Below are 24,861 nucleotides of genomic sequence, written 5' to 3'. Positions count from 1 at the left end.
GACGGGCCTGGCCTTTTCGTTCGCCGGGTGCTTCGGTGACTTCTGAGGGTCCATGTGGCCGTCTCCTAGTGATTCTGGGCTGTCCGGGGAGGGGTCTAGCGGGGCCCAAGAAAGTCTCCTGAAGTCCGGGTGTTTCGGCGGACCCTCGGGGCCCATCGGAGGTAGGTAAAGGCGGCTCCCGATGAGGGTAGCTCAGACCCACGCCGGATCTGCCTTGGTATCTGGCATGCTCCTCTGGGCTCCCCAGTCTCCGCTGGTGACCTCTTAACCAGCCCATGAGGATCCCCTCAATTTCTCTTCGACCCCGATTTCCCTCCTTTACGATCACATCCCCGTTACACTGCCCGCTGTAACTCGTCCCCGGACTAATCCGCATCTTCGCAAGTCTGTGCTTAGGAGGTACCCTGGGTTTCGAATACTCCGTCCTCCGCCCAGTCTGTTTCAATATCGTACAGTAATTCAAAGCCCAGCGGAAACGCACACTTTGAATCTTTCTGGGAGCCACCCGGATTTCACATCACTTCTGGCCTTTGCACTGTGTCGTGCTCCCCCCCACGCCCCCCTGCCGTCAATGCCGTTTCTCACTAATCTGGCAAACCACTGCTACTGCTCCTCAGCTTTCCTTCTTAATGTTAAACTCTTTCTCTCAGGACACAGTTATGTGCTCTTCTGCTTATGCTCTAGTTTGGGTAAAGTCCTGCAGGCTAGATCTGGCCTGGTGCTTGTTTTTGGGTAGTCAGTGAGCCAAGCATGATTTTTACAGATGAACATTTGCCGTCTATTTGATGATAGGAAGCACTAACTTTGAACCTGAAGTGAGTGAAATATTCTCCTCCCTCCTCCAAATCCCATTTTCATTCAAAAATAAAAAATTGTAGTCATAACTATTTTGGGGGTTTCATTGGAAATTTTCTTTCTTACTATATAAGTAACTACATGAATACCCTCTGTTTTCCTGTTGGCCCACAAAGCCTAAAATATTTATCACCTGGCCCTTTACAGAAAAAAGTTTGTCAACTCCTCTTCTATAGCAATGTTCATCTTATAGATGCCACTTGTGATTTTAATTTTGTGTTTTCCCATAGAACCCAGCACAATGCATCCTTTCCTTCATTCTACAAACGTTCTTTGTCGTTAGATATCTCTGATGGCTATTTGGAAGATGGATGAGGGAGTTAGGAAGACCTTATGTTGCACTATTAGTAGATGAGAAGATCTGAATTAGGGCAGTGGAACTAGGTGGAGTGAACGTGATGAAGTTTAATTTGGGAGGTAAAGTCAGCAGATCTTTTTGGATGTTAGAAGTGAGAAGGAAGGGACAAGTCAAGGCTGACTCCAGATTCCTAGCTGGTGCCAATCACAAGCTGAAATGGAGAATATTCAAGTGTGAGGGTACAGACCATGTCTTTCAATCATCCTTGTATCCCTAGTGCCTAGAACAGTGTGTACTTGGATGAACAGAAAAGTTTTCTCCCTTTTTAATCATGGAACCATGTTTCATCAAAACAGCCTTTAAAATATGTTACACTTACAGATTTTGGTGTTACTACTGCACTATTTTCAGGCTTTCTGGGATAGATGATGAGTTGTACCATTGGAATCATTCACCTGATAAAATGGAATCTCTTGCAAATTGAATAGTCTGGAAAGACATTTTGGCCTTAATTACATGTCAGTTATAAGTTTCATTCTGTTCTCTCACTTTAATTTAGATTTAATTCTAGAATTGCTTTATTCTTGTTTTCTTATTGTTTAAACCATCTTAAAAATTAATTAATATAATTTTGAGCTTCTACATCAGAATATTATCTTCTTGTTTTATTTTCTTTTAAGCCTTTAAATTTAATTTTAAGCTTCCACATTAGAATATTAGTTTTGTTTTCCTTCCTTTTTGGCATTTTAGGCTTTCAGGAAGTCAATCCCTGTCTTCTTAAAGATTAAATATCATCTTAATTTAATTTCAGGAAACTTTTATATTTGCAGTTTCACCTTCAGTAAATGAACATTCTAAGCCATCATGTTTCTCTCTGCTTTGGCTACTGGACAGCTAAGTTAGATTTATTCCCAAGTGTTATAAATTGGTCAGTTAGGTGTAAAGACATTTGTATGTAGCCTCTGTGTATAGCTGAGTTGGATGGTGCAGTATGGTAGCCCTATTTGTATTCTTCCTTGTTCCTTTAGATTATTCTTCTGTGTTATAATTAAATGGTTTACTCGTCACTAAGCTACTACACAGCCTTTTGAAAGGATGCAGAGTGAAAATCACAACTATATATATACAGGTTTATGAGTAACATGTATATAAAATATTTTCTTTTTCAGACATAAGGCAGAGTCACTAAAATTATTTCTAACATCAGTTTCAGACTACTTGCTTTTGGATAAAAGTCTAATTGTATGAAATTATGGCTGGTTATAAGCCTGTAGCTATTCAGACATATCCTATACTTGGTGAAAAAATCACCCAGGATACACTGTACTGGAACAACTATAAGGTAAGTATTTATGCCAATTTCTCCAGCATGTGTTATACTTTGGATACTCTAGTAGAGAACTAATAATTAAAAACAATATCAGCAGCTTATAGTTTGGGCAGAAAATTTGATATTAGATACTTTCTTGGGATTTTATATAAATTGCTGCTTAATCATTTTAATCATACAAGTGCCTAGTACAAAATAGATGATTAATCAGTGACAAATGAATTAAATTTTAGAATTTGAATCTCATATGCAAGAAGTTTTGTTTTTTTGCTTTTCTTAATCTAAGGAGGAAGTGATGTAAAATTAATTCTTCTAGATTATAAAGACTTAAATAGATATTATCAGTTGTAACTCTGTGAATACTGCAATTGTTAATACTCTGTATTATTTTTTTATTAAGACCCCTGTTCAGATCAAGGAGTTTGGTGCAGTGTCAAAAGTAGACTTTTCTCCACAGCCTCCATATAATTATGCTGTCACAGCTTCTTCAAGGGTAAATACATTACATTTATTTTTATATTTATTACTAAGTGTGAGCCATCTGGTAAAATACCATGTTTTTTTTTTTCTTGTAGATTCACATTTATGGGCGATACTCCCAGGAACCTATAAAAACGTTTTCCCGATTTAAAGACACAGCTTACTGTGCTACTTATCGACAGGATGGTAGATTGCTTGTGGCTGGCAGTGAAGATGGTGGAGTTCAGCTTTTTGATATAACTGGGAGGGCTCCCCTCAGGCAGTTTGAAGGCCATACTAAGTAAGAGACAGTTAAAAAAAAAATCTTTTTTAATTGAGGTATAATTTACATACAACATTATATTTGATATTTGTATATATTGCAAAACTGTCACAAGGCTAATTCATTTTTTCCACCATAGAGTTTTAGACAGGTGCTTTTTATGTGTTCTTTTTGTTTTGTTTTGTAAATTCTGTTTTCTGGGCTTTGAATAAAAACATAGAGCTGAAACCGGTTTGGCTCAGTGGACAGAGCATTGGCCTGCGGACTGAGGGGTCCCAGGTTCGATTCCGGTCAAGGGCATGTACCTTGGTTGCGGGCACATCCCCAGTGGGGGGTGTGCAGGAGGCGGCTGATCGATGTTTCTCTCTCATTGATGTTTCTAACTCTCTATCTCTCTCTCTTCCTCTCTGTAAAAAATCAATAAAATATATTAAAAAAAAACAAAAAACCATAGAGAAGATTATGTATCTTTAAATACTTTATCTTGGTTGTTGTAAAATAGTCTGTTTCCTGGTTCAGTCCTAAGGTGCAGTTTGATGGGGCTTATGAATTCCCTAGAATCATATGTGACATTTTAGGAAATGGATATTTATCTAGGGAGACATTCTATAGTGTTCATTAACTTCTCAGTGAGATCCGTGACCCAATTGCAATTATAAACCACTGATCTAAAGGCAGCCTCACAGCTATTAATGAGAACTTTATAAGCCTGAACTGTATTAGAAGTTCTTATTTTGAAGTTAAGTTGGAAGGTGGATTTTCTTTCTTTTTGGATTTAGTATTTTGCCCCTTGATAAATTGAATTGCCAAGGCAATTTTATATTATAACTTTATTTCAGAATTACCAATGTCATTTCTATAATTTGCTATCAATTTAAAATCTCAAGAATTTTTTTTTATATTGTACTAGAGGCCCAGTGCACAGATTCGTGCGCTGGTGGAGTCCCTTGGCCTGGCCTGCGGGGATCAGGCTGGAACCAGCTCTCCGACATCCCATGAGGGGTCCTGGATTGCGAGAGGGAGCAGGCCAGGCCGAGGGACACCACTGGTGCACCGGGCCTCTAGTATGCATATAAGATCTTTGGTTAATCTCTTCCCATCCTCCCTCCTCCCCTTTTCCCTCTGAGATTCATCAGTCTGTTCCATGTGTCCATGCTGTGGTTTCCGCTCCTGCTTCTGTGTTGAGTGTCTGCCCCCTGGTGGTCAGTGCATCATAGCTACCGGTTGGTTGGTCGGCCGGTTGCTTAGGCTTTTATATATATAGATTATCAGGATGGTCTTATCCCATCAGTGAAACATTTAAAATATAACAGAAATGTACTTAACATGATCCTATTTAGTGGCAGATCTTATTAGAATTTTTTTTTTAAAATATATTTTTATTAATTTCAGAGAGGAAGGAAGAGGGAGAGAGAGATAGAAACATCAATGATGAGAGAGAATCATTGATTGGCTGCCTCCTGCATGCTCCCCACTGGGGATTGAGCCCGCAACCTGGGCATGTGCCCCTGACCGGAATCGAACCTGGGACCCTTTAGTCCGCAGATCGACGCTCTGTTCACTGAGCCAAACAGGCTAGGGCAGATCTTATTAGAATTTTTAAAGGAACTACCCATTTTGAAATTTTTTAAATTACAGAAAAGTACCTGTGTACCAACATTTAGAATATTTTACTTTCATTGAGCAGCTAAGTGGAATTGTTAACATATTAGAAAATATAATTTTAAGGCTACTGTTTAATATTCTCATTAACTTCATAGTGCATGGGAATTTTAAATTTTAAGTTAGCTTGTGGACAAACATCTGTTTTAAAGATTTTTTTTTTTCCTCTTATGATTTCACCCTGCAATTACACCCTGAAACATTTGGGGAAGAGAAGTGTTTTAGGTTAGAAGGTGTCAGAAATGTAGTTTTTTCTTGCTTTTTAATAAACTGATCCTTTATCTTTCAGAGCAGTCCATACAGTAGATTTTACAGCTGACAAATATCATGTGGTCTCTGGGGCTGATGATTATACAGTTAAATTATGGGATATTCCAAACTCCAAAGAAATTCTGACATTCAAAGAACATTCTGATTATGTGAGGTGTGGATGTGCTAGCAAGCTGAACCCAGATCTCTTTGTAACAGGTTGGTAAACTCTCTCCCCGCCCCCCTGTCCTCCAAAGTTGATAACTTTACTGTGCCCCAAAGTTGATAACTTTACTGTGCTAGACTTGAATATGCTTTGGAATTTTTTTTGGATAGAGGAGTTTAAACATTTTTTAATAAACATATATTTTTCTTTATCCAGTTGTTCTCTTTTTCTTTTTTTTTGGTGATTGTTCTTACTGTCCTCCAAATGTACTTGGAAACATCAGGCTGCCTAGAAAACATAAGACAGTCAGAACTGTAATGGGTTTAGTATTCTGATTTCAGAGTCTCCAGCAGCTAGGAAACAATGCAGTCCGTCTTTGGGTGCCTGTGCAGAGATTCCCAGATGACTCAGTAGTGGCAGAAGCCTGTAGATGGGAATAGTTTAAGATTCTGTGTAATATGTCATGCTGCTTCAGAAACAGTCAGTGTTACCAGAGAGTTTGGAGGTATTATATCTTTATGAATTTACATATGACTCTTTAAAAATTTCATCTAAGCTTTTTTCCATTTATATATTTATTTATTTTAATATGTTTTTATTGATTATTTTAGAGAGAAAGGAAGGGAGAGGGAGAGAGATAGAAACATCAATGAGAGAGAAACAATCAACATTGAGTTGCTGTCTCCTGCACAACTCCCACTGCGGATCAAGCCCGAAACCTGGGCATGTGCCCTGACTAGGAATCGAACCGGTGACCTCTTGGTGCATGGGTCGACGCTCAACCACTGAGTAACACCAGCCGGGCTAAGCTTTTCTCCTTTAAAATTTTATGTTTGAATATACATACATGCACACACACACACACACACACAATATATATATATATAGTTTTTGTTGTTTTGAGTAGTGAAACTCACATAATAAAAATTGACATTCTAGGGTCATATGATCATACTGTGAAGATGTTTGATACACGAACAAACAAGAGTGTTGTCTCGGTAGAGCATGGTCAGCCAGTGGAAAGTGTCCTGCTTTTTCCCTCTGGAGGTCTTCTGGTATCAGCAGGTATTTCTTTTAAAAATTGCTTTCACCAGTATGTTGGTCTTGAATCAGATAATTTCTTTATCAGTTACTTTTTATAATTTATCAGTGTGCACTTGAATTGCCTATCTATATGTGTTTGCTCAAACAATTGATAAGTGGGACAGGCAAGCAGTTATCATTTATTGAGTACCTATGTGAACCAGATACTGTGCTATTATCTCTGATGCCCTAGATGAGCCAACAAGGTAGGTAGTTTTCTCCTTGTTTTGCAACTGAGGAAATAAATAAAAGTTTTAACTAATTTGTCCAAGGCAAAGTGGTAAATAGATCTGAAATCCCAGAACTTGAGAGCCTGCTTATGTCCTTAACCCAGAAATCCAGGTTGTACACCTGCTGTTACTCTTACACAAGAGATCTATGGCAGTTTTTGAAAACACAGTTTCTTTCGGATCTAGAATCAGGCTTGTCTTTTTCATGTGACTCTTGATGAAATGGCCTTACCCAGGAAATAGCTCCAATGCTGGAGGAGGAAGTAATGTGAGGTCAAAAGAGGCCTTCCTTCATCTAGAGTGGAACTGAAGTGTTCTTATGTTGATCATAGTGCATTTTCAAAATTATAATGGAAGAAGTGAATTGGCTGTTTTCATTTGTCAAATCAAAATTAATGTATTGACATCTAAAAAAAACAACAACAAAATTAATGTATTGACCTTGGAAGCATACATAGATAGTATGTGTACTTTATAGCATATTATAAAAGGGCTGTGTGTAGCTTTTAAAAAATATTCTGAAATTATCCTGTTTTATACTCTTCCCCAGTACCTATTTGATTAAAAAAAAAAAAAAAGTTGATGACATTGCCAGACGTATCTATTTGTCTTGCTGTTGTTTTGAGAAATGAAAAGTTTAAGATGAGAAGTATGATAGGTACCTGTATGCTAATTACTGTGTCACTAGTTATGTGACCTTGAGCAATCCCTTAACTTTTATCGATCTTGAAAAGGAGAGGTTAGGCTAGATCAGTGGTTTCAAACTGTAATCTCTGTCATGAGCTGCCACACGTGAGGAGACAGGGACCGCGAATTGGGTTCCAGGCTCTCTTGCACAGTCAGGATAGGTAAGAAATTTGTTCCGCCCTCCATAACCCTTTTTCTATTTTATCTCTTAGACTTCTGCTTAAGATTTCATTAAGATGCTATTAATATTTCATTAAGATGCTGCATTAAAAAATTTTTTTTTAACCATTGGATTAAATTGTGTTTTAGGATCCTTCCAACTCTTAAAGTAAGAAAAAGTTATAGGGAAGTGTTTCAGTTACATTGGGGTTCGCACTTTTTTTGGAAATAAAATCTGCATTATTTACATGGTATTACAACATTTCTTTTGAAGAATGTTTTATTATAATTTGTTAAAATCTTTTGGTTTTACTTTTTATTTTACCAGGTAGTTTTGTGTATTTTGAAAATAAGAAATTACTAAATTGTCATAACAGCTCTGCGAGGTAGGAGCTGTTATTATTATCAGGTTACAGACCCAGCAGAAGGTAGTCAGCTCTGAAACCAGGCAGTCTGGCTCTGGAATCCCTCACTTAACCTCTGTGCTGTGGAGCATCCAGTGAAGAATGCTCTTGAGGTCTTAAATTTTTTAATCTATAGGCGGAATATCAAACTAATGATTATTTCTTTTTATAGGAGGCCGTTATGTTAAAGTCTGGGACATGCTAAAAGGAGGACAGTTGCTAGTGTCTTTGAAAAATCATCATAAAACTGTGACGTGTTTATGTCTGAGCAGCTCTGGACAGAGGTTACTCTCTGGTTCACTGGATAGGTTAGCATTTTCATTTTCTTTCTTCATCATTATTAGTATACTAGAGGCCCGGTGCATGAAAATCATGCACTGGGTTGGCGCGCGGGGGGGGGGGGGGATTCCTCAGCCTGGCCTGCACTCTCTCGCAGTCCAGAAGCCCTTAGGGGATGTCCGACTGATGGCGTAGGCCCGCTCCCCGTCAGTTGGACAGTCAGTCGGACATCCTTAGCACTACCATGGAGTCGCTCGCCAGCCATGACCCTGGCTTCTGGCTGAGCTGTGCTCCCCCTGTGGGAGTGCACTGACCACCAGGAGGCAGCTCCTGTGTTGAGTGTCTTCCCCCTGGTGGTCAGTGTGCATCATAGTGACCAGTCATTCCGCTGTTCGGTCAATTTGCATATTAGCCTTTTATTATATAGGATAAGTATTTACTGCTGGAAATGAGTTGTTTCTGCAGTTTTTGTGATAAAACATTCTGCCAAATAATTTCCATGAAAAAAATTCTGTTGAGTTGAAAGTAGTTTTGACCTTTTATTTACATATAGAAAACTCTCGTTTTATCTTCAGGCAACAGTGGTTCGTGGTCTACCCTTCTAGTGGCCTAGTCTTTATACAAACATTATGGCTAGTCCTAATAAATAGTTCTTTTTAAAAGAGAGGATTCAGTGATGAATTAGTTTGTAATTAATATCCTAATCATTGTTTATCTTCATTGTGTAAATTTTAATATTCATATATTGAATTTTCAAAAAATGAAAAATTTTATACTCACTTTTAAGATATTTTTATGACAAAGCTTTCTTTCTTATTAGGAAGGTGAAAGTATATAGCACAACTTCCTACAAAGTAGTCCACAGTTTTGATTATGCAGCTTCAATTTTGAGTCTTGCACTTGCAGTAAGTACTTTTAGTTTCTTTTAAAGCTTCCCCTAACTTTGCCTGTTAAATGAAACTAAAATGGAATGGTAGGGCTTATCTTTGTATTCGAATAAATCTTATTTTCTTTTTGCCACATTAGAGTATTGAATTAAGACAATTACTAGAATATATAACTTGTCCCAGTAACTTAGCATGCTTTCAGATTTAGGTCCCACACACTGCATAGCTTCAAACCAAGTGCCGTGCTGTAAGTTGATAAAACTCTTCAAAACATTTAACTCAAGGGTTGGCTCTCTGAGGGGGAAAAAAAAATCGAGGGGTGGGGACCGTGGAGGAAAGGGAACAACAAAATAAAGTATCTCCTTTCCTTTGTTGACTGCTCTTTCTGGAATGTCCACTGTCCAGTTTCATGAGCCATTAAGGAGGAGGATATTTGAATACATTCTATAGAAATCCAAATTGGGAGAGGAAAATTAAATATTTTCTTGGCAAGAGTAGAAAATAATGTCATTACATAATCCTTTTTTCTAGTAAGAGGATGCAGAAAAAAATATTTTGGAGTTTTCCAAGATGTCATTGACTGCATATTATTATACAAACTGCCAATGATGATTTATAACAGGTATAAGTTCTGTCCATATAATATTATCCTAGAGGAGAAAATGATTTTGCTCTAAATTTTTGTCTAGATATTGTTAGGCAGAATATCTATATCTGAATGGAACTCTTGGTGAAAGTATGGATAAGCAGCAAACACATTATAAATGGTATTTTGAAGAAAAAGTATGATAATTTATGAGTTAGGAATAGATTAACCTATTTTTTGTAATTGCTATTAGCATGAAGATGAGACAATAGTTGTAGGAATGACCAATGGAATACTGAGTGTTAAACATCGGAAATCTGAAGCAAAGAAGGATTCTCTTCCCAGAAGAAGAAGGCCTGCATATCGAACTTTTATTAAAGGGAAAAATTATATGAAGCAAAAGGTATTTAAAAAAATATATTTTTATTGATTTTAGAGAGGAAGGGAGAGGGAGAGAGAAAGAAACATCGATGATGAGAGAGAATCATTGATCGGCTGCCTCCCGCACCCTCTCTACTGGTGATTGAGCCCACAATCTGGGCATGTGCCCTTAACCAGAATCGAACGTGGGACTCTTTAGTCCTCAGGCCGACACTCTATCCACTGAGCCAAACCGGCTAGGGCAAAAGGTATTTTTTTTTTTAAGGTATTTAAAGGAGAAATTTGTTAGAGTAGCCAATTCCCTGCACATTATTGGAAAGTATAGTTTACATGGCATTTAACTTTATTTTGATTTTTTCTATATCAGATTTATCTCTAGATTGCTAGATTGGGAACCCTACTAATAAGTAATGGGGAATAAGGATATTAATACCCTTAATTGTAACAATGCTGTAGTACTTTACCATATTCAAAGCGATGTCTTTCACATGCCATCTGATGTGATCTTCTAAACAACCCTGAAAAGTTGTAGAGTCAATAACGTTAGAGTACATTGATGTGACAAATTATTCCATTTTCACTTTATCTATATTATGGGCATGGGATCATTATTCACGAATAGTTCAGGAATGCCATGGTATAAAAATACCACTACAAACAAGTTTATTTTGAATGAAACTCTATACAGGTGTTGATTTTTCTCTTTAAATTTACTTTTCAATGCAGGATGACATTTTGATCAACAGGCCGTCAAAAAAACACCTAGAATTGTATGACAGGGATCTGAAAAATTTCCGGATTTCCAAAGCACTTGACAGAGTCCTTGAGGTAAGTGAGCAGTGAGTGTGTGTGTGTGTGTGTGTGTGTGTGTGTAAAATTCTTTTTATTAAGACTTTCTTTTTTAAAAGATTTAGGTTCAAAGCCAAACTGAAGGGAAGGTACAGAGATTTCCCATATAGCCCTTGCCTCCACACTTGCACAGCTTCCTCCATTAACAACATTCCCTACCAGAACGGTGCATTTATTACAATTGATGAACCTCCAGGGAGCATATTTTTAAAGGAATCATTTTATTTCTTGTCTTGTGTAGTACCATGACTCAAAACTGTGAAGATGAAATTTATTTAAATTTGGCAATCATTAGTAAGTTCCAATACTGTAATTTCTCTTGTGCTGTCTTGTCTGCTCATGTTGATTCTGAGAATTTTTCTAGCCCAGTTGTACAATAAAGACACCTGAGATTACAGTTTCCATCATAAAGGAGCTCAATCGAAGAGGAGTTCTTGCAAATGCCCTTGCAGGTCGGGATGAAAAGGAAATCAGTCGTGTTCTTAATTTTTTGATAAGGTATGTTTCATGTCTATGAAACACATGTATTTTTACATCTAAAATCCTTTATCCCCAAATGAGAGACATTTACTTTTAATGCGATCTTTGTAGAGAACTGATAGAACAACTCAAATCGATTTTAAGGTTTTTTTTTCAAGTTGGCAAGTTTCAGTAAACAATTTTTGCTTTGTAGGAATCTGTCTCAGCCGAGATTTGCTTCTGTTTTGATCAATGCTGCTGAAATAGTTATTGGTAAGTAATTGTTAAAACTTGAAAAATCCTAGCATGCTTGCAAAAGTCAGATGTCAAAATATGAAATAAAATTTGGAACTCAAATAAAAATATCTTGTTTTTATCAATTCTTGATTGAAGATTTTTATGGAGAAAACACACAATAGTAAATCAATGCATTTTAACATGGAGTAAAATGTTTACAGTGCTTCAACTTTGAATTGCTGTTATTAGGGTTATGATAAAAAAAATTTTTTTCTTAAACATCTACAGTGACTGTGACTATTTTTTAATGGGGAAATGAAAATAAGTCAGAACTTCCATGCTCTACTTTTTTGTTGTTAATCCTCACTTGAGGATATTTTTCCATTGATTTTTAGAGAGAGTAGAAGGGAGGGGGAGAGACACAGAGAGAGAAACATTGATGTGAGAGAGACACATCAATTGGTTGCCTCCCACGTAAGCCCCGACCAGGGCCAGGGGTCAAGCCTGCTACTGAGGTACGTGCTCTTGACCAGAATCTTACCTTCAGTCTGCAGGCCGACGTTCTTTCCACTGAGCCAAACCGGCTAGGGCTTCATGCTCTGCTTTTTATAACTACTTCTTCTCTGAAATGTATTTATTCAGATAAATTGTTTACTTTCTGTAAATCATAAATTATAAAATAAGTACAGATCTTTCAGTGTCTTTGTATATAATATTTTTATGCTTTTCCTAAATATTATTGTTAATTTATTGTTTAGAAAGATATTTCTAGTTATTGTGTTTTCTCTCTCTGTTTCTAGATATATATCTGCCGGTAATTGGTCAGTCACCTGTAGTTGATAAAAAGTTTTTGTTACTTCAAGGACTAGTAGAAAAAGAGATTGATTACCAAAAAGAACTGCTAGAAACCCTGGGGATGATGGATATGCTTTTTGCTACCATGACAAGGAAAGAAAGCACTCCTGCTTCTGACGGACTTCTGGAGAACAAGAGGATAGAGTCCTAGTGCCTGCTTCATAAGACACAGGACTGCTAACTGGGGATAAAACTGATTCTATTAAATATTGGAAAGAGAATCTCTCTGACACGATAAAAAAAACTATTTACAGAAGCAGTTTTATGGAAGAGACCGTAATAGCTATGATTGGAAAATAAGTATCTGGTTTGTGACATGGTTTTCCATGTAATAGTTTGAATTATTTTGTGGCATCTGTGGCTAGAAGATCTCAGTTGTCTTGATCATAATGCACCTCCACCTTGGACAAGTTGATACTGGTTTCCATGCAGCAAAGTTCTGTACCAGCATTTGGGTAGGCATTCAGAACTGTGGAGGTAGCTTCAAATGGAATCATTCCAAAGACACGGGCTTATTTATTTTTTACCCATTCCTGGAAAAAAATGAAACAAATGGCAGCAACAAATAAATTATTTCTTTAATCAGTGCCCTTGGTTTTTTCAGGCCCTGCTGAGCTTGCCACCTTCTCCTTGACATCACTTATCACAGGTCAGATGCCCTCCTTTAGCTGGTAGTAGGCCTGGAGCTGTTCCAAGTGGGCAAATCAGTGGCCAACTCTGAATAAAGACACTTGGTTAGACATGCATTCAGAGAGAGTGATAAGGCAAATTTGGTACCTAGAAATTGTGCTCTCCACCCCAGGTTTTCTTTTTCTTTTTTTAATCTTGACTGCCCTTATCAGAGCAAGGTCTACAGAGAGGCCTTATTAGGACCATGTTTTTATTAATTCCCCTTAGTAGACAACCTTTCTACCAAGTTTTCTACTTGCTTCAGGTCAGCGGAATGAGAAAATTTGCCATTTCTCTTACAATAAATAGCCTTTCAGCCTTTTATATGTTTGAAATTTATATTGTAGCTACCTAAGTGTCTGGAAACCATTTTCTCTCATCTGTATTTGGATTTTTTTCTTCTTAAATAATTCTTTATTGTTGAAAGTATTACACATGTCTCCCTTTTTTCCCCATTGACCCCTCCAGCCTACTCCCGCCCCCACGCTAGGCCTTCACCACCCTATTGTCTGTGTCCGGGGGTTATTGGATTTTTTTCTTTACACAGTCATATGTTTCAGAACTCCAAGCCAGAGTAGCTTGCTTTGGAAAATAGCTGTATTTTTTTAAAGTTTGGTATAAATCACATTTTAAAATAAAGAGATTCTTATTTTTTTTCCTTGGCTTTCTGAGATATATCAATTCCTGATGGATAGTCACTGGTTGTTTTCACACTTGCTACCTCTCCCACCTTCCATCAATTCCTGTCCTACCTCAAGTAGTTAATTATCTGTAAGGAAATACGCCTTGGGCTAGAAGAACCTTTAGTTAAAGGAAGATTTTGTAATGGGAATCTCCTCTTAAAATCAGTTCTGTGAATTCAGGTTTTTATTTTATTTAAAGCAGAAGAAAGTATTTCTGTGTTCTGGTAAGGGGAATATACTCAAAAAAGGGTCTAGTTTCCCTTTAAGCAGTCATACAGCACAATAGCCTATAAGAAACCAGGAGTTTGCTTCCCTGAGTAATTATGAGATCAGTCAAGGTCAGAAACTGTTTATGTTGAGAAGGGTTCATTTATATAAATAAATTTGTATTTAAAAGCTTTTTTAAAAAATTGAACTTCATAAGTGTATATACTAATAAAAATTAGAAGTTGAAATTCTATTTAAAACTAGTTGCCATCAAGTGTCTAACATGTGACAAGGGTTTCCCATACATCATTTGATTCTCACTACACCCATCCAAGCTTGATGTTCTCATTGAACATTGAATTCGCCAAGCGTGAGGTCCTCATCATCCCAGCACTCTGAACTGGTCTGCCTGCTGTGGCTGAGAGTCCTTCCCTTGAACGGAACTCCACTGAGAGTTGCAGTTGTTAGATGCTGTCTGCATTTCAATTGCTCCATATTAGTACATATAGCTCAGCTTCATAACTTTTAATGTTGGCCTCCTATATCACTGTATAGATGTGCCATAATAAGTTTAACCAGTTTCCTATCAATAGGCAGTTGGATAGTTTCTGTTTTATAGTCATAAGCAATTCTACACTGAGCAAGCTTTCATATACATTTTTGTGCATTTTGAGGAGTGTTTACTGGGGTAAATCAATATGAATTCTGATCCTAGAGAGTGAGTCTGTTTCCACCCCAAAGTCTGTTTGGTAATGTCTTATCCCTGCTGCTCATCACCTAAGGAAAGGCCATCTGCCTTTCCACTCAGGACTCCATGCACCAGTGTCACTTCCCAGATGTATTCCTTGAAGACCCTCTCAGACAGGGTACTTTGTATTCCACAAGATACTTAATAATTATGGGGCAGAGGGTACTATTTTTCCCACTGCACGTGGTGACACAGAAGTGACAAAGTTTAGGTGACTTGTCCAAAGTCATGCAGGTTAGTGGCAGATCTGGGGGTTTGAACTCAGGCAGTCTGAGTACATATTCTCAACCACTCCAGGAATAGTATCTCATATTCTAGAACCATGGAATATGCCCTTATTCATCTTCATATTGACTTTTCACAATTCAAAGTTGGTGCTTAGTAAACGTGCTGAATGAACAAATGTTTATTGAATCCAGCTTGGCAATTCACATGAAAACAATAGTTTTGTGTATGAGCTGAAATTATATTATCATTTTTCTGATAGCTATAACTCAATATTTCTGGACACATTCCTTTATGCCCATTGAAAATTTTAATCAAATGAAACTGAAACCATGCATTAGAGCAACTTACCTTAGCTCACCACGAGGTGGCAGTATTATTTTGAAAATTAAGATAAACCTCTTCTGCAGCCCTATCTCTAAATCAAGTTGGTCTTCCTAAAGATTAAGGTAAGTTCTAGAACACAATCAAGATATTTGGTTATTGCTATGTTGATAAAGTGGGTTCAAAAACCATTTATAATTATTAGATGCTAACCAGAAACATGGGCATAAATCTCACCAAGGCCCTCTTAAAATGAAAGATTAAACTTTTCAACAATGTAGAATAATGGAAAGAACATGTGATTTATGATCCAGGGCAAGACATGGATGCTCTGGGTCTCAGCTTTCATATCTGTCAAATGGGCTAATATCACCTACTTTGCAGGATTCTTGTGAAAATAAATGCAATATATAAAAAGTGTCTTACCTGCCTTTCTGTATTTCTCACATGTCTGTGATTATGGAAAGTCTACTTTTCCTACACCAGTTGGGAGATTTTTCTTAGCTTCCCTGATGATTAACATCATTTGGATCATTTAGATAAGAGTTGAGTTAAAGTTTTCTTTTATATAAATGATGTTTTCTAAATAAATCAGATAAGCCATAACATGAGGGGTGTAACTGACTTGAGACAGACTGTTCACAAACATTTTGAAAGTAAATGGTATGATTTGCGACATACACAAATAAGACGTTAACCACTTACTCATGAAAGTAAGATGTCAATTCCCATGGAATCATTAGTGTTGTAGTAGAAGTTGCAAATAGAATTATTTGTCTTTAAGCATACTTATTAATGCAGACTTCCCTTTATTCAAGTTAACTATATTAACTCAGACTGTGTGATGACTTACTTTATTGACCAGAAGATTAAAAATATAAACTGCGCTAATTTAATGAGAGTTGCTAATTCTCTATAGACATCACTATAAGAACATTGGATTCATAAGAAGTATTTTCTTAAGGTTGTTAAAAATATAGAGATATAATTGATAGACAACATTCTATTAGTAAAGGGCTCCCAGTGCAAAGAAACCATGATCCCTGCATCAGAGGCAGTTTCCTCAGAGGAAACAAGTAAAAAGCAGTGGTCAGATTTTTTTCTTTTATTATTGTTCACTTTAGAATAAAAGATTTTGAAGCTTGCCTGCCTAACCCATTCTTATCTTCCAATGGGTAAAGATCTAGGTAGAAACAAAGAATTGAAAAAGAAGAAAGTAGGCAATTGCAGTAAGTTTACTGACAGTAGCATATATTAATTTCCTTATTTTATAATTTATAAGAGAATACTAAGAGTTTATACACATGGTTTTCTAACATAAGATCATTAGTCATAAACTTAATCATAATCTAGCAGTTTTATTTACTTGGGAGGAAATTACAAGTTATTTAAGATAGTGTAAGTCAGTACATTATTAATGATGGTCAACTTGTAAGGAGGATTCTGTAGAATCCTGCCTAGCAATATAAGGATGATCAAAACTGGAAAATATGGACAATAATAATAATGATGGCCAAATCCAATAATATGATTACTAAGGCACTATTCTCACCAATGTACATATATTAACTCACTTAATCTTCACAACCACTTGGGTAGGTACTATTACTATCTCCATCAAAATTACTTTTTTGCAAATACATATTTCTATACTGTGTAAAGTTAGTACAAATTAAACAATTATAAACAAGGTGGTAACTGTGAAGTGGTGGATGCATTAATTAGTTTGGTCATCGTCATCATTTCATTGTATATGTACATCTAATCATCTTGTTTTCCACTTAAAATATATACTATGTTTACTTGTAATTATACTTCAGTAAAGCTGGAAAGAAAGGATGGGCCACTTAAAAAATAACCAAGAATATTTGACAAAACTTTTAACAAATATATATTTAACAAGCTGGCTTACATGGATGCTTTTCTTGAAAATATAAATGAACAAAATTGGTCCCAAAGAGGCAGAAAATTGAAACAGAACACTGACCAGGGTCGAAACTGAGAAGGTAATCCAAGAAGCCCTGGATGCAAATGTGTTATTAGTGAATGCTTTCAAACTTTCAAGGAATAGAAAATTCTAATGTATTCAAACTGATCTAAACTTAGAGAAGAAAAATTTCAACAGTATTTCCTGAAGCCAGCCTAACATCAATATCAACCCGACACCCCTCTCTTTGGCAGTTTGTACTGTTCTTCAAAGTATCTGCTGTCCCTCCAAAGTGGCCGCTTACAGTTAGTTCTTCACGCCAGGGACGTGAGGCTCCTCCCAGGGGCAGGATGCTCTGTCCCCACCCGGTGGAAGTCCCGTGGTGTCTCCTAATTCGCCTTGGCCTATAAAATAAGGGCAGCATTGACAGCATGCCACTTATAAACAGAAGTTTTAAAATCCTGTTCATGGTTCACCAGTTCTCTCTTGCCACGATGACCAGCAATGTGCCTGATGAGCTGCTTTATTCAACCCGCCCCAGAGGAGGAGGACTTGGAGGAGGTTCACAGTGGACCTACACTGGACACATAATAGGAGTAAGGATTAAACCTTCGATACAGTACGCAACTGAGATTTGAAGATCTCTTGTTATCATAGCAAAGTCTAGCCTACCCTGATGGGTACATTCTTGTTCCCCACAAAAGAAAATGATCAACTATATTTATTTATGAATGACAATGTTAAAATTTTCAATTAATAAGAAAAAGATTTCAGGCATTGTAGGAATAAAATACCCCCAAGTAAGACCTCTAAATAAGTATGTTCCCCACTGAAGACTAATACATACCTGTTTCTTCAGTTTTCTGTAGGAAGCGGTTATAGGGTTAAGCCTGGGACTGACCTGCTGGCAAAGTCACAAACAAGTCCCAGCTTGGAGGGCTCAGTCCTCTAAGCATAATTAAGCTTGATCTTGTGACTGCTCCCATCTTTCCTGGGTAGCTAGTGGGCTGTGGGAGGGGCAGCAAGTGCTGCCAAAACAAGTGAAACTTACAACAACATTGTAGATTACCTTGTTTGTCCCTGATTATAAATAAAGCACCAGCTTTGCAGTCTGGATCTGTTCTGTGGCCTCAGCAAGGCACAGAAAGACCCACCCAGCTCCCAGCTTTATGAATCTATTTCTGCGCCTTGTTTTCTTTATTTCTAATATTTCTCAATCCCTGGCCGCCTCCATTTAGAACCGGTTTGTTCATCTCTCTTGCCGCGCGGGACACGGAAAAGGGAGATCCCTGCCATGTTTGGCCCCCGCCGCATCAGGCCTCCGCAGTTTTCTCCCTGATGTCTTTTTCCTGTTCTAGGATCCAATCCAGGATCCTACGCTGCATTTATTTTGTCTCCTTAGTCTCTTCCCACTCATGATGGTCCATTAGCCTTTCCTTGTCCTTCGTGATCTTGAACTTTGATGAATACTGGTCAGTTATTTTGTAGCATGAGCATTAATTTGAGGATGTCTGATGTTTTTTCATGATTACATTCAGGTTACATGTTTTGGGCAAGAATACCACAGAAGTGATATTGTGTCTTTCCAAGAGTATCCTATCAGGTTAATATTCTCAGTAATATGCCTTATTACTGAGGATGTTAACTTTGAACCCTTCGTTAAGGCATTGTAGGCCAGGTTTCTCCACCACTTTATGATTTTTCCCTTTGTGACTGAGAACTATTTAGGGGAGATACTTTGAGATGTTGCAAATATTCTGTTTTGGCTTAAAGTTTCCACCCACTAATTGTGGTTTTGATTTGCATTTCCCTGATGATTAGTGATATTGAGCACCTTTTCATATACCTGTTGCCCATTTGTATATCTTCTTTGAAAAAATATTTGTTCAGGTTGGCTGCACATTTGAAAATCACATATGTATTTATTTTGCTGTTGAGTTGTATGAGTTCCTATTTTAAACCAACCTCTTATCAGATAGATGGTTTGCAAATATTCATGGATAAGCTATTTGTGAGGGACTAGTAGGGAAAAGATCTGCAAAACTTTCTAAAAACGAATTGATTATTAATTCTTAATTCAAAATATTATTTTAAATCTTAGGTAATATGATGCTAATTTAACAGAGAAGATATATTATTTCATTAATAATGAGAATTAAGTGGCTGCTCAACTTATATATGTTATTGCTACCGAGAAATGCAAGTGATTTTATTCCTGTACCCTATGAAGTTTTTTGTTCAAATGTGTAAGTTCTTAGCTGTGGACCATGAATGGACTCTGGGGTGGCTAAGAACCCCCTGAAAAGCAAATTCACAATTTGGTGAATACGAGTAAATGTATATCATATTGGGATGAATAGCTGAGCTTTTTTCAGACTCTCAAATGTGTTTGTGACCACACTCCTCCCCACCAACGCCTTATGCTTTTAATCAACCTAGTGGACAAACATAGATCATTCTTTTTTACTTACTCAGACATTAAGTGCTGGGTTTGACAACATTTATTGAGGAGGACAGAATAAACTTTAATTCAAGTAGATCATTTTGGTTGGAGAATAACATGTCCATACAATGGATGAAAGATAAGTTTTCCTTTTATGCTGCCAAGTACACAGATTTGGATCAGCATTGTACCATGAAAAACAATTTCGAATTACAGAGAAACAGATTTTGATGCCAACAGAAAAGCAAATATGTGTTTGGTATGATTAATGATACTTTCGCACTTGGGGCTTTAATCTTGAGGTATGATGTTTACTTATTATGGTTTATACAATTTGTCATGCACGCAGTATCAAAGGGGAAAGTCAAACTGCGGTATGTTCAAGGTTTTATGGGATACCGTTTACCATTTACATTCTTCTCTTAAATGCTTTGACCAGCTTCTTAATACCGCTTATATTATATGAGAGAGCAGTGCTTTATTCTGAGGAACATTTGAAGGCCTTTATTTTGTATTTGTCATCAGTCTTTTTAGTGGCACATTTTAACAGTGCTGAAATGATTGCCAAACAGATACTCAGCTACACAAGTGTGGTTGGGGCAGGGGAGCTGTGTGAGAGGGATGGCCAGTGAGGTGGGTTGATAATGTATTTTGTAATCTTGGAATATATCACAAGTGTTCTTGGCAAGTAATAGAAATTATTTATAAAATTCCTAATAGAAATTTTAAGAGAATATTTGTTATCTAGAAAGCCAAATACAGAGTCTTACAGAGAAATTGTAAAAAGTAAATGCCATTCTGTGTTTCTCCTCACTTGGCTTATGTATGTCCTTGACCACTGTGTCATTCCATTGGCTGTACCTGTTTACCTTTTCTTTTTTTTCCTGTATCTTCTTGAATTTAAGGTACAACTAATTCTGAAGACCTCATACTTTAAAATTTAAAGATAAGGGAGTTTGCATCTACAACCTTTATGTTGTCGACAACTATGAAGTGTTTCAATATGTCACACATCTAATTTTTGCAGCCTCCATCCAGAATTCCCAAGACCCTATTTCACCTGTTGCAGTAGGTCCCCACTAATAAGTCTAGGGGTAAAAGAGAGGATTTAAGGTTGACAAGAGAACTTTTCCTTTAGAAGAGTTGAGTTTAAATGGGGTCAGATCTTTTTCAGATTAAGCTGTGTCCCTGGTTCCTTGGCTGTAGGAAAGGCATACTGGGGTGGGGTTCAGAAGGGAAAGTAGGAAAGGATGTAAGGAGTATGAGTCTGTAGTTTCTAGATATTAAGTCTTGATAGGGGCCAGTTGGAAGATGTTCCTTCTTGCCCCGGACTCCAGAGTTGAATTAGTAAGTCCTTCCTGTAAGGGGAGGGGTGAAGGTATCATTGATGCAGATATTGTTTATTCAACCAACAGTCATGTGTTCCTTCTGCCAGAGCTTGTACTAGGCATCAGAGAATCAAAGATGATTGAAACTTACTTCTGACCTTAGCAAACTCTCAGTTGAAGGAGATGGAAGCAGACATAGGCCATCAAGATACTACACAGTAAGTTTGGTGATCAAGAAATGCACCAAGAATAAGGGAAGTGCAGGTAAGGCACCTAACCCAGCTTGGCATGGAGGGTGCAGGTGTTGGGGAAAATTTTCTGGTAGGAGACACTGAGCTAAGGCTTAGAAGATCAGTAGAAAAAACACTGAGATCTGCAACACTGTATTCAGAATTTGTGTGGTTGAGCAAATGGGCGTGGGGGCCTGGGGTTGGTGGTAGAGTCATATGGACCAGAGTAGGAGTGGTCAGCATGGTGATTGGGATTAGTTTGACTATCTATATATCTAAAGGCTAATATGCTAAGTGTCTCTCTGACTGTCCAACTGGTCGCTATGACATGCACTGACCACCAGGGGGCAGATGCTCAATGCAGAAGCTGCTGTGATGCGCACTGGCCATTTACAAAGAAACGGCACCGCGGACCTGGCACCAACAAAGCAACATTAGGCTTCCCCCAAGTGGGACACAGGCCCTGCAACCACCCTGGTGTGAGACCCCACCAAATTGCAGCCAATGCTGCCAAGACCCCATGGCACAAAATGTGGCCCATAGCCCCGCCCCACCCAGAAATGGTCACTGTGGGGGCCGGGTAATGACGTCACATAGCAACTCCCTGCTTCCTCTCCCTAGAGACAACTAGCCTCCTTGGAGTTTCTTCAGCCCAGGAACACGATTTGCTTTATAGCCAGGTGCAAACATTTTACACTTTAACCAAATGTCTGTGAAGCGTTTTCCTGTGCCTCCTCTCATGTGATCCCCACAGAAGTCCTGGAGTAGGTAGATAGGAGACTCAGTAGAATCCCATTTTCTTTTCATTAGCTGGAAAACGGAGATTTAGAAAGTTTAGAAACTTGACCTGACTGAAAAGAAGTTAGAAATGGTGGACCTTGAAAATGACTTCAGGTTTTCTCACTGTGCAGAATATAGTCAAACACTGATGCAGTTAAATATTTTACCCTTTGTTCTCCCTGTATTACTGTTCTACAATAATAATATGCTTCATGTTGATATTTACTGCTGTGTTGCTGACAATTACCTGAAAGAGAAGTTGGGGTGCTTCATTGGGTTGGAAAAAGTTTAGCTAAATCAGAAAGCAGGTCTAATTAAGCAAGTTTATTCTATATATATAAAAGGTTAAGTTGTCTTGCACATGCGTAATACATATAAAGCTCTCGCTGGTGTCAATCACACGTGTGTGTTTTCATCTGTCATTATCAATCGTGAATTTGATTGACACTTCTATTATAGAGAAAGGGCGAATAGCGATATGAAAATATTTCTTCTAATTAATTTCCTTTCAATGTGCACGAATCTGTGCACCAGGCCTCTAGCAAAGAGCTATGTGGCTCCTGAGGGCTTCTGAAACTCACTGCATGAGACCAGATAGGATATTGGTTATAAGTATGAACTAGATTTTAGTCTGGGCTTTGTCACTTATTAGTTTCTTTCTTGGTAAAAAGAAGATACCACTATTATCTCACAGTATCTCATAGTGTTGTGAGGAGTAAATGAGTTAATAATAAGTAAAGAGCTCAACACAGTGCCTGGTATATGTTAAGAATAAGTGTTAGCTGTCATTATCATGATTCTGAGGCTGCAATCCACAGTGCAATTCTCTGCAGCACTGGTGACTGAGACCAGTGGCTAACGAGAAAGTGGCTTTCCAGAAACCATTGCCAAGACTAGCTCTTCAGAAGGGAGAACGGTTTACATTGGTGTTTCCCAAGGGCAGAGTCAGGGAGGAACTTAACAGAATTACCTGGGGAGCATTTTGAAAACACACAGGTCCAGGTTGCATCCCAGAACTGCTGAATCAGAAACTCCAGGGTTGAGGCCTGGGCATGAGTCAAGGAAAAAGGTTTCCATGTGATATGTCTGCTCAGGCTCCCACCTTGAGGAACACGGATGGCTCTGCTTAACCTTGGGATAACCACTCGACAAGAGAATGTATTTAGAACAGATACATGCCAGGTACAATGTGCTGCAGGGTAGTTTTCCTGAATGCACAGAAGAAATCAAATCGTTTCTCTTTCCATCCTGCAATGTGATGCTCCAATGTGCAAATGTCAAGAGACAGGGAGAGGCAAAAGATAAAAGGATAGAGCAACAGAAGAGCTTTGCAACCAAAGCGGTTAAGGCATAGTGCCCTGTGCTTTAGAAATCGGACTCAGATAAAACAGGAGATGGTCTGAGGAGCTTTGGTAGAGCCTTTGTGCTTCTTACATCACAACCACCCATGGAAGCATTGATGCAGGTGGACTCCCTGGAGGAGGGGACACATATGGGACTGGCCAGGACTAAATGCATCTCCAGATCTGGTACTGAAAAGGACAGTCCCATGTGGATGTTTGTCAGGACACACTCTGAAACAGACACACTGGCTACAGTACACCCAAGGGAAGCTTCGTTAATGTAAAACACACCTATTAAACTGTGAAACATGAAAAAGGAGAAGAAGCAACAATTATTAGGTGTCTAGAATGTCAGAATTTCAAATGTTCCCCACACAAGAAGCTTTCTACAATGTCACTTATCATCCCTGGGGAGATTTTAGTTCCCATAGCTTCCCTCCTAGCTCCGGGGTACTACCTTGGGCGAGTGACATGAACTCCACTGGCACAGGCTGGCCTGCATGTTGCCGTCGTAGACATTTCCTGAATGTCTGAAGGGTGACCTATTGCTGAAATGACTCGTAGGGATAGCCAATGAGATGTAAGTAGAAGTTGTAGGGTAGAGATTCCAGGGAAAATCTTTAAAGAGGCTAACTGAACTGGGAGGTATGCCTCTTTTCCCTTGATCCTCCCTCCTTCCTGTTGTGTGGAGTATAGATATGATGGCTGGTGCTGTAGCAACCACACTGAGGATGGAAGCCAGTGCTAAAGATGGTGAAGCAGGAAGGGAGAAGGAATCTTAGGCCCTGATGACGATGAAGTGCTTGAATAGCCTAGGACTGTATGCCTCTACAGTCCTCTGACATGAAAGAAAAGTAAACCTCTATCTTATTTAAGCCACTGATATTTGAGTTTTCTGTTATATGCAGCCAAACCTAATCCTAACTAACATGATCCCTCTATGTAGGCGGGCTGCTTGCTTCACCTTTGCATGAAGGCTGCATGATCATGAGAATCCATGTCTTCACCTTTACTGATTGTCATGGCTTATAATGTTCTCCTTTCTGCCTTTGCCATCTTCAAGGCTCACGTCCTCCCCAAGGCATCTTTGGCTACCCATCCTTCACTGGTCTCTGTCCTCTTTTTCTTCCCATAGATATTGTAAAGGGCAAAATTTCCCCCCTCTCCATAAGATTGTAAATAATTTCCTTTTTGTTTTTGATTATTAAAATTACAGAAGAAAGCCATGTATATTGTAAAAAAACCGTAAAGTCAAAGGGCTGTTCCCTAACCCCCAACCCACTCCTCTCCTGAGAGATAGCCACTATTAACAGTTTCTTGACTGGGGATCGAACTTGAAACCTGGGTAGGTGCCCTGACAAGGAATCAAACCCACCATTTTCTGGTGTATGGGACAGCGCTCCAACCAACTAGCCATACTGGCCAGGATGCTAGGCATTTGTTCCCCATGTTATCCCAGTGGTCTAGAGCACTGGGTAGGCAAACTATAACCTGTTGGTCAAATCCAGCCCACTACCTATATTTTGTAAATAAAATTTTTTTGGAACGTAGATAAG

At 38.2% G+C, this 24,861-nt stretch overlaps 1 protein-coding gene across 2 annotated transcripts; it reads left to right on the top strand.

Moving 5' to 3' along the window:
- Positions 1-6: 6 nt before the first annotated feature.
- On the top strand, positions 7-14,136 carry UTP15 (UTP15 small subunit processome component). Of its 2 annotated transcripts, none has more exons than XM_079793668.1 (13): positions 7-161; positions 2,361-2,495; positions 2,884-2,976; positions 3,059-3,243; positions 5,177-5,355; positions 6,242-6,367; positions 8,038-8,173; positions 8,965-9,049; positions 9,871-10,020; positions 10,725-10,826; positions 11,212-11,345; positions 11,521-11,579; positions 12,344-14,136. In XM_079793668.1, exons 2-13 carry the CDS (start codon positions 2,406-2,408, stop codon positions 12,547-12,549), a joined length of 1,545 nt encoding a protein of 514 aa, XP_079649794.1. In that variant the 5' UTR covers positions 7-161; positions 2,361-2,405; the 3' UTR covers positions 12,550-14,136. The 2 variants fall into 2 exon arrangements, with proteins under 2 accessions (XP_079649794.1, XP_079649793.1); XM_079793667.1 differs by having other exon boundaries at positions 8-161; positions 2,323-2,495.
- Positions 14,137-24,861: the final 10,725 nt, after the last annotated feature.

This window comes from Cnephaeus nilssonii (genome assembly GCF_951640355.1).
Source record: "Cnephaeus nilssonii genome assembly, chromosome: 2".
Taxonomy (NCBI): domain Eukaryota; kingdom Metazoa; phylum Chordata; class Mammalia; order Chiroptera; family Vespertilionidae; genus Cnephaeus; species Cnephaeus nilssonii.
Note: the sequence above shows the minus strand (reverse complement) of the source record. Positions and strands in the feature narration are given on the sequence as shown.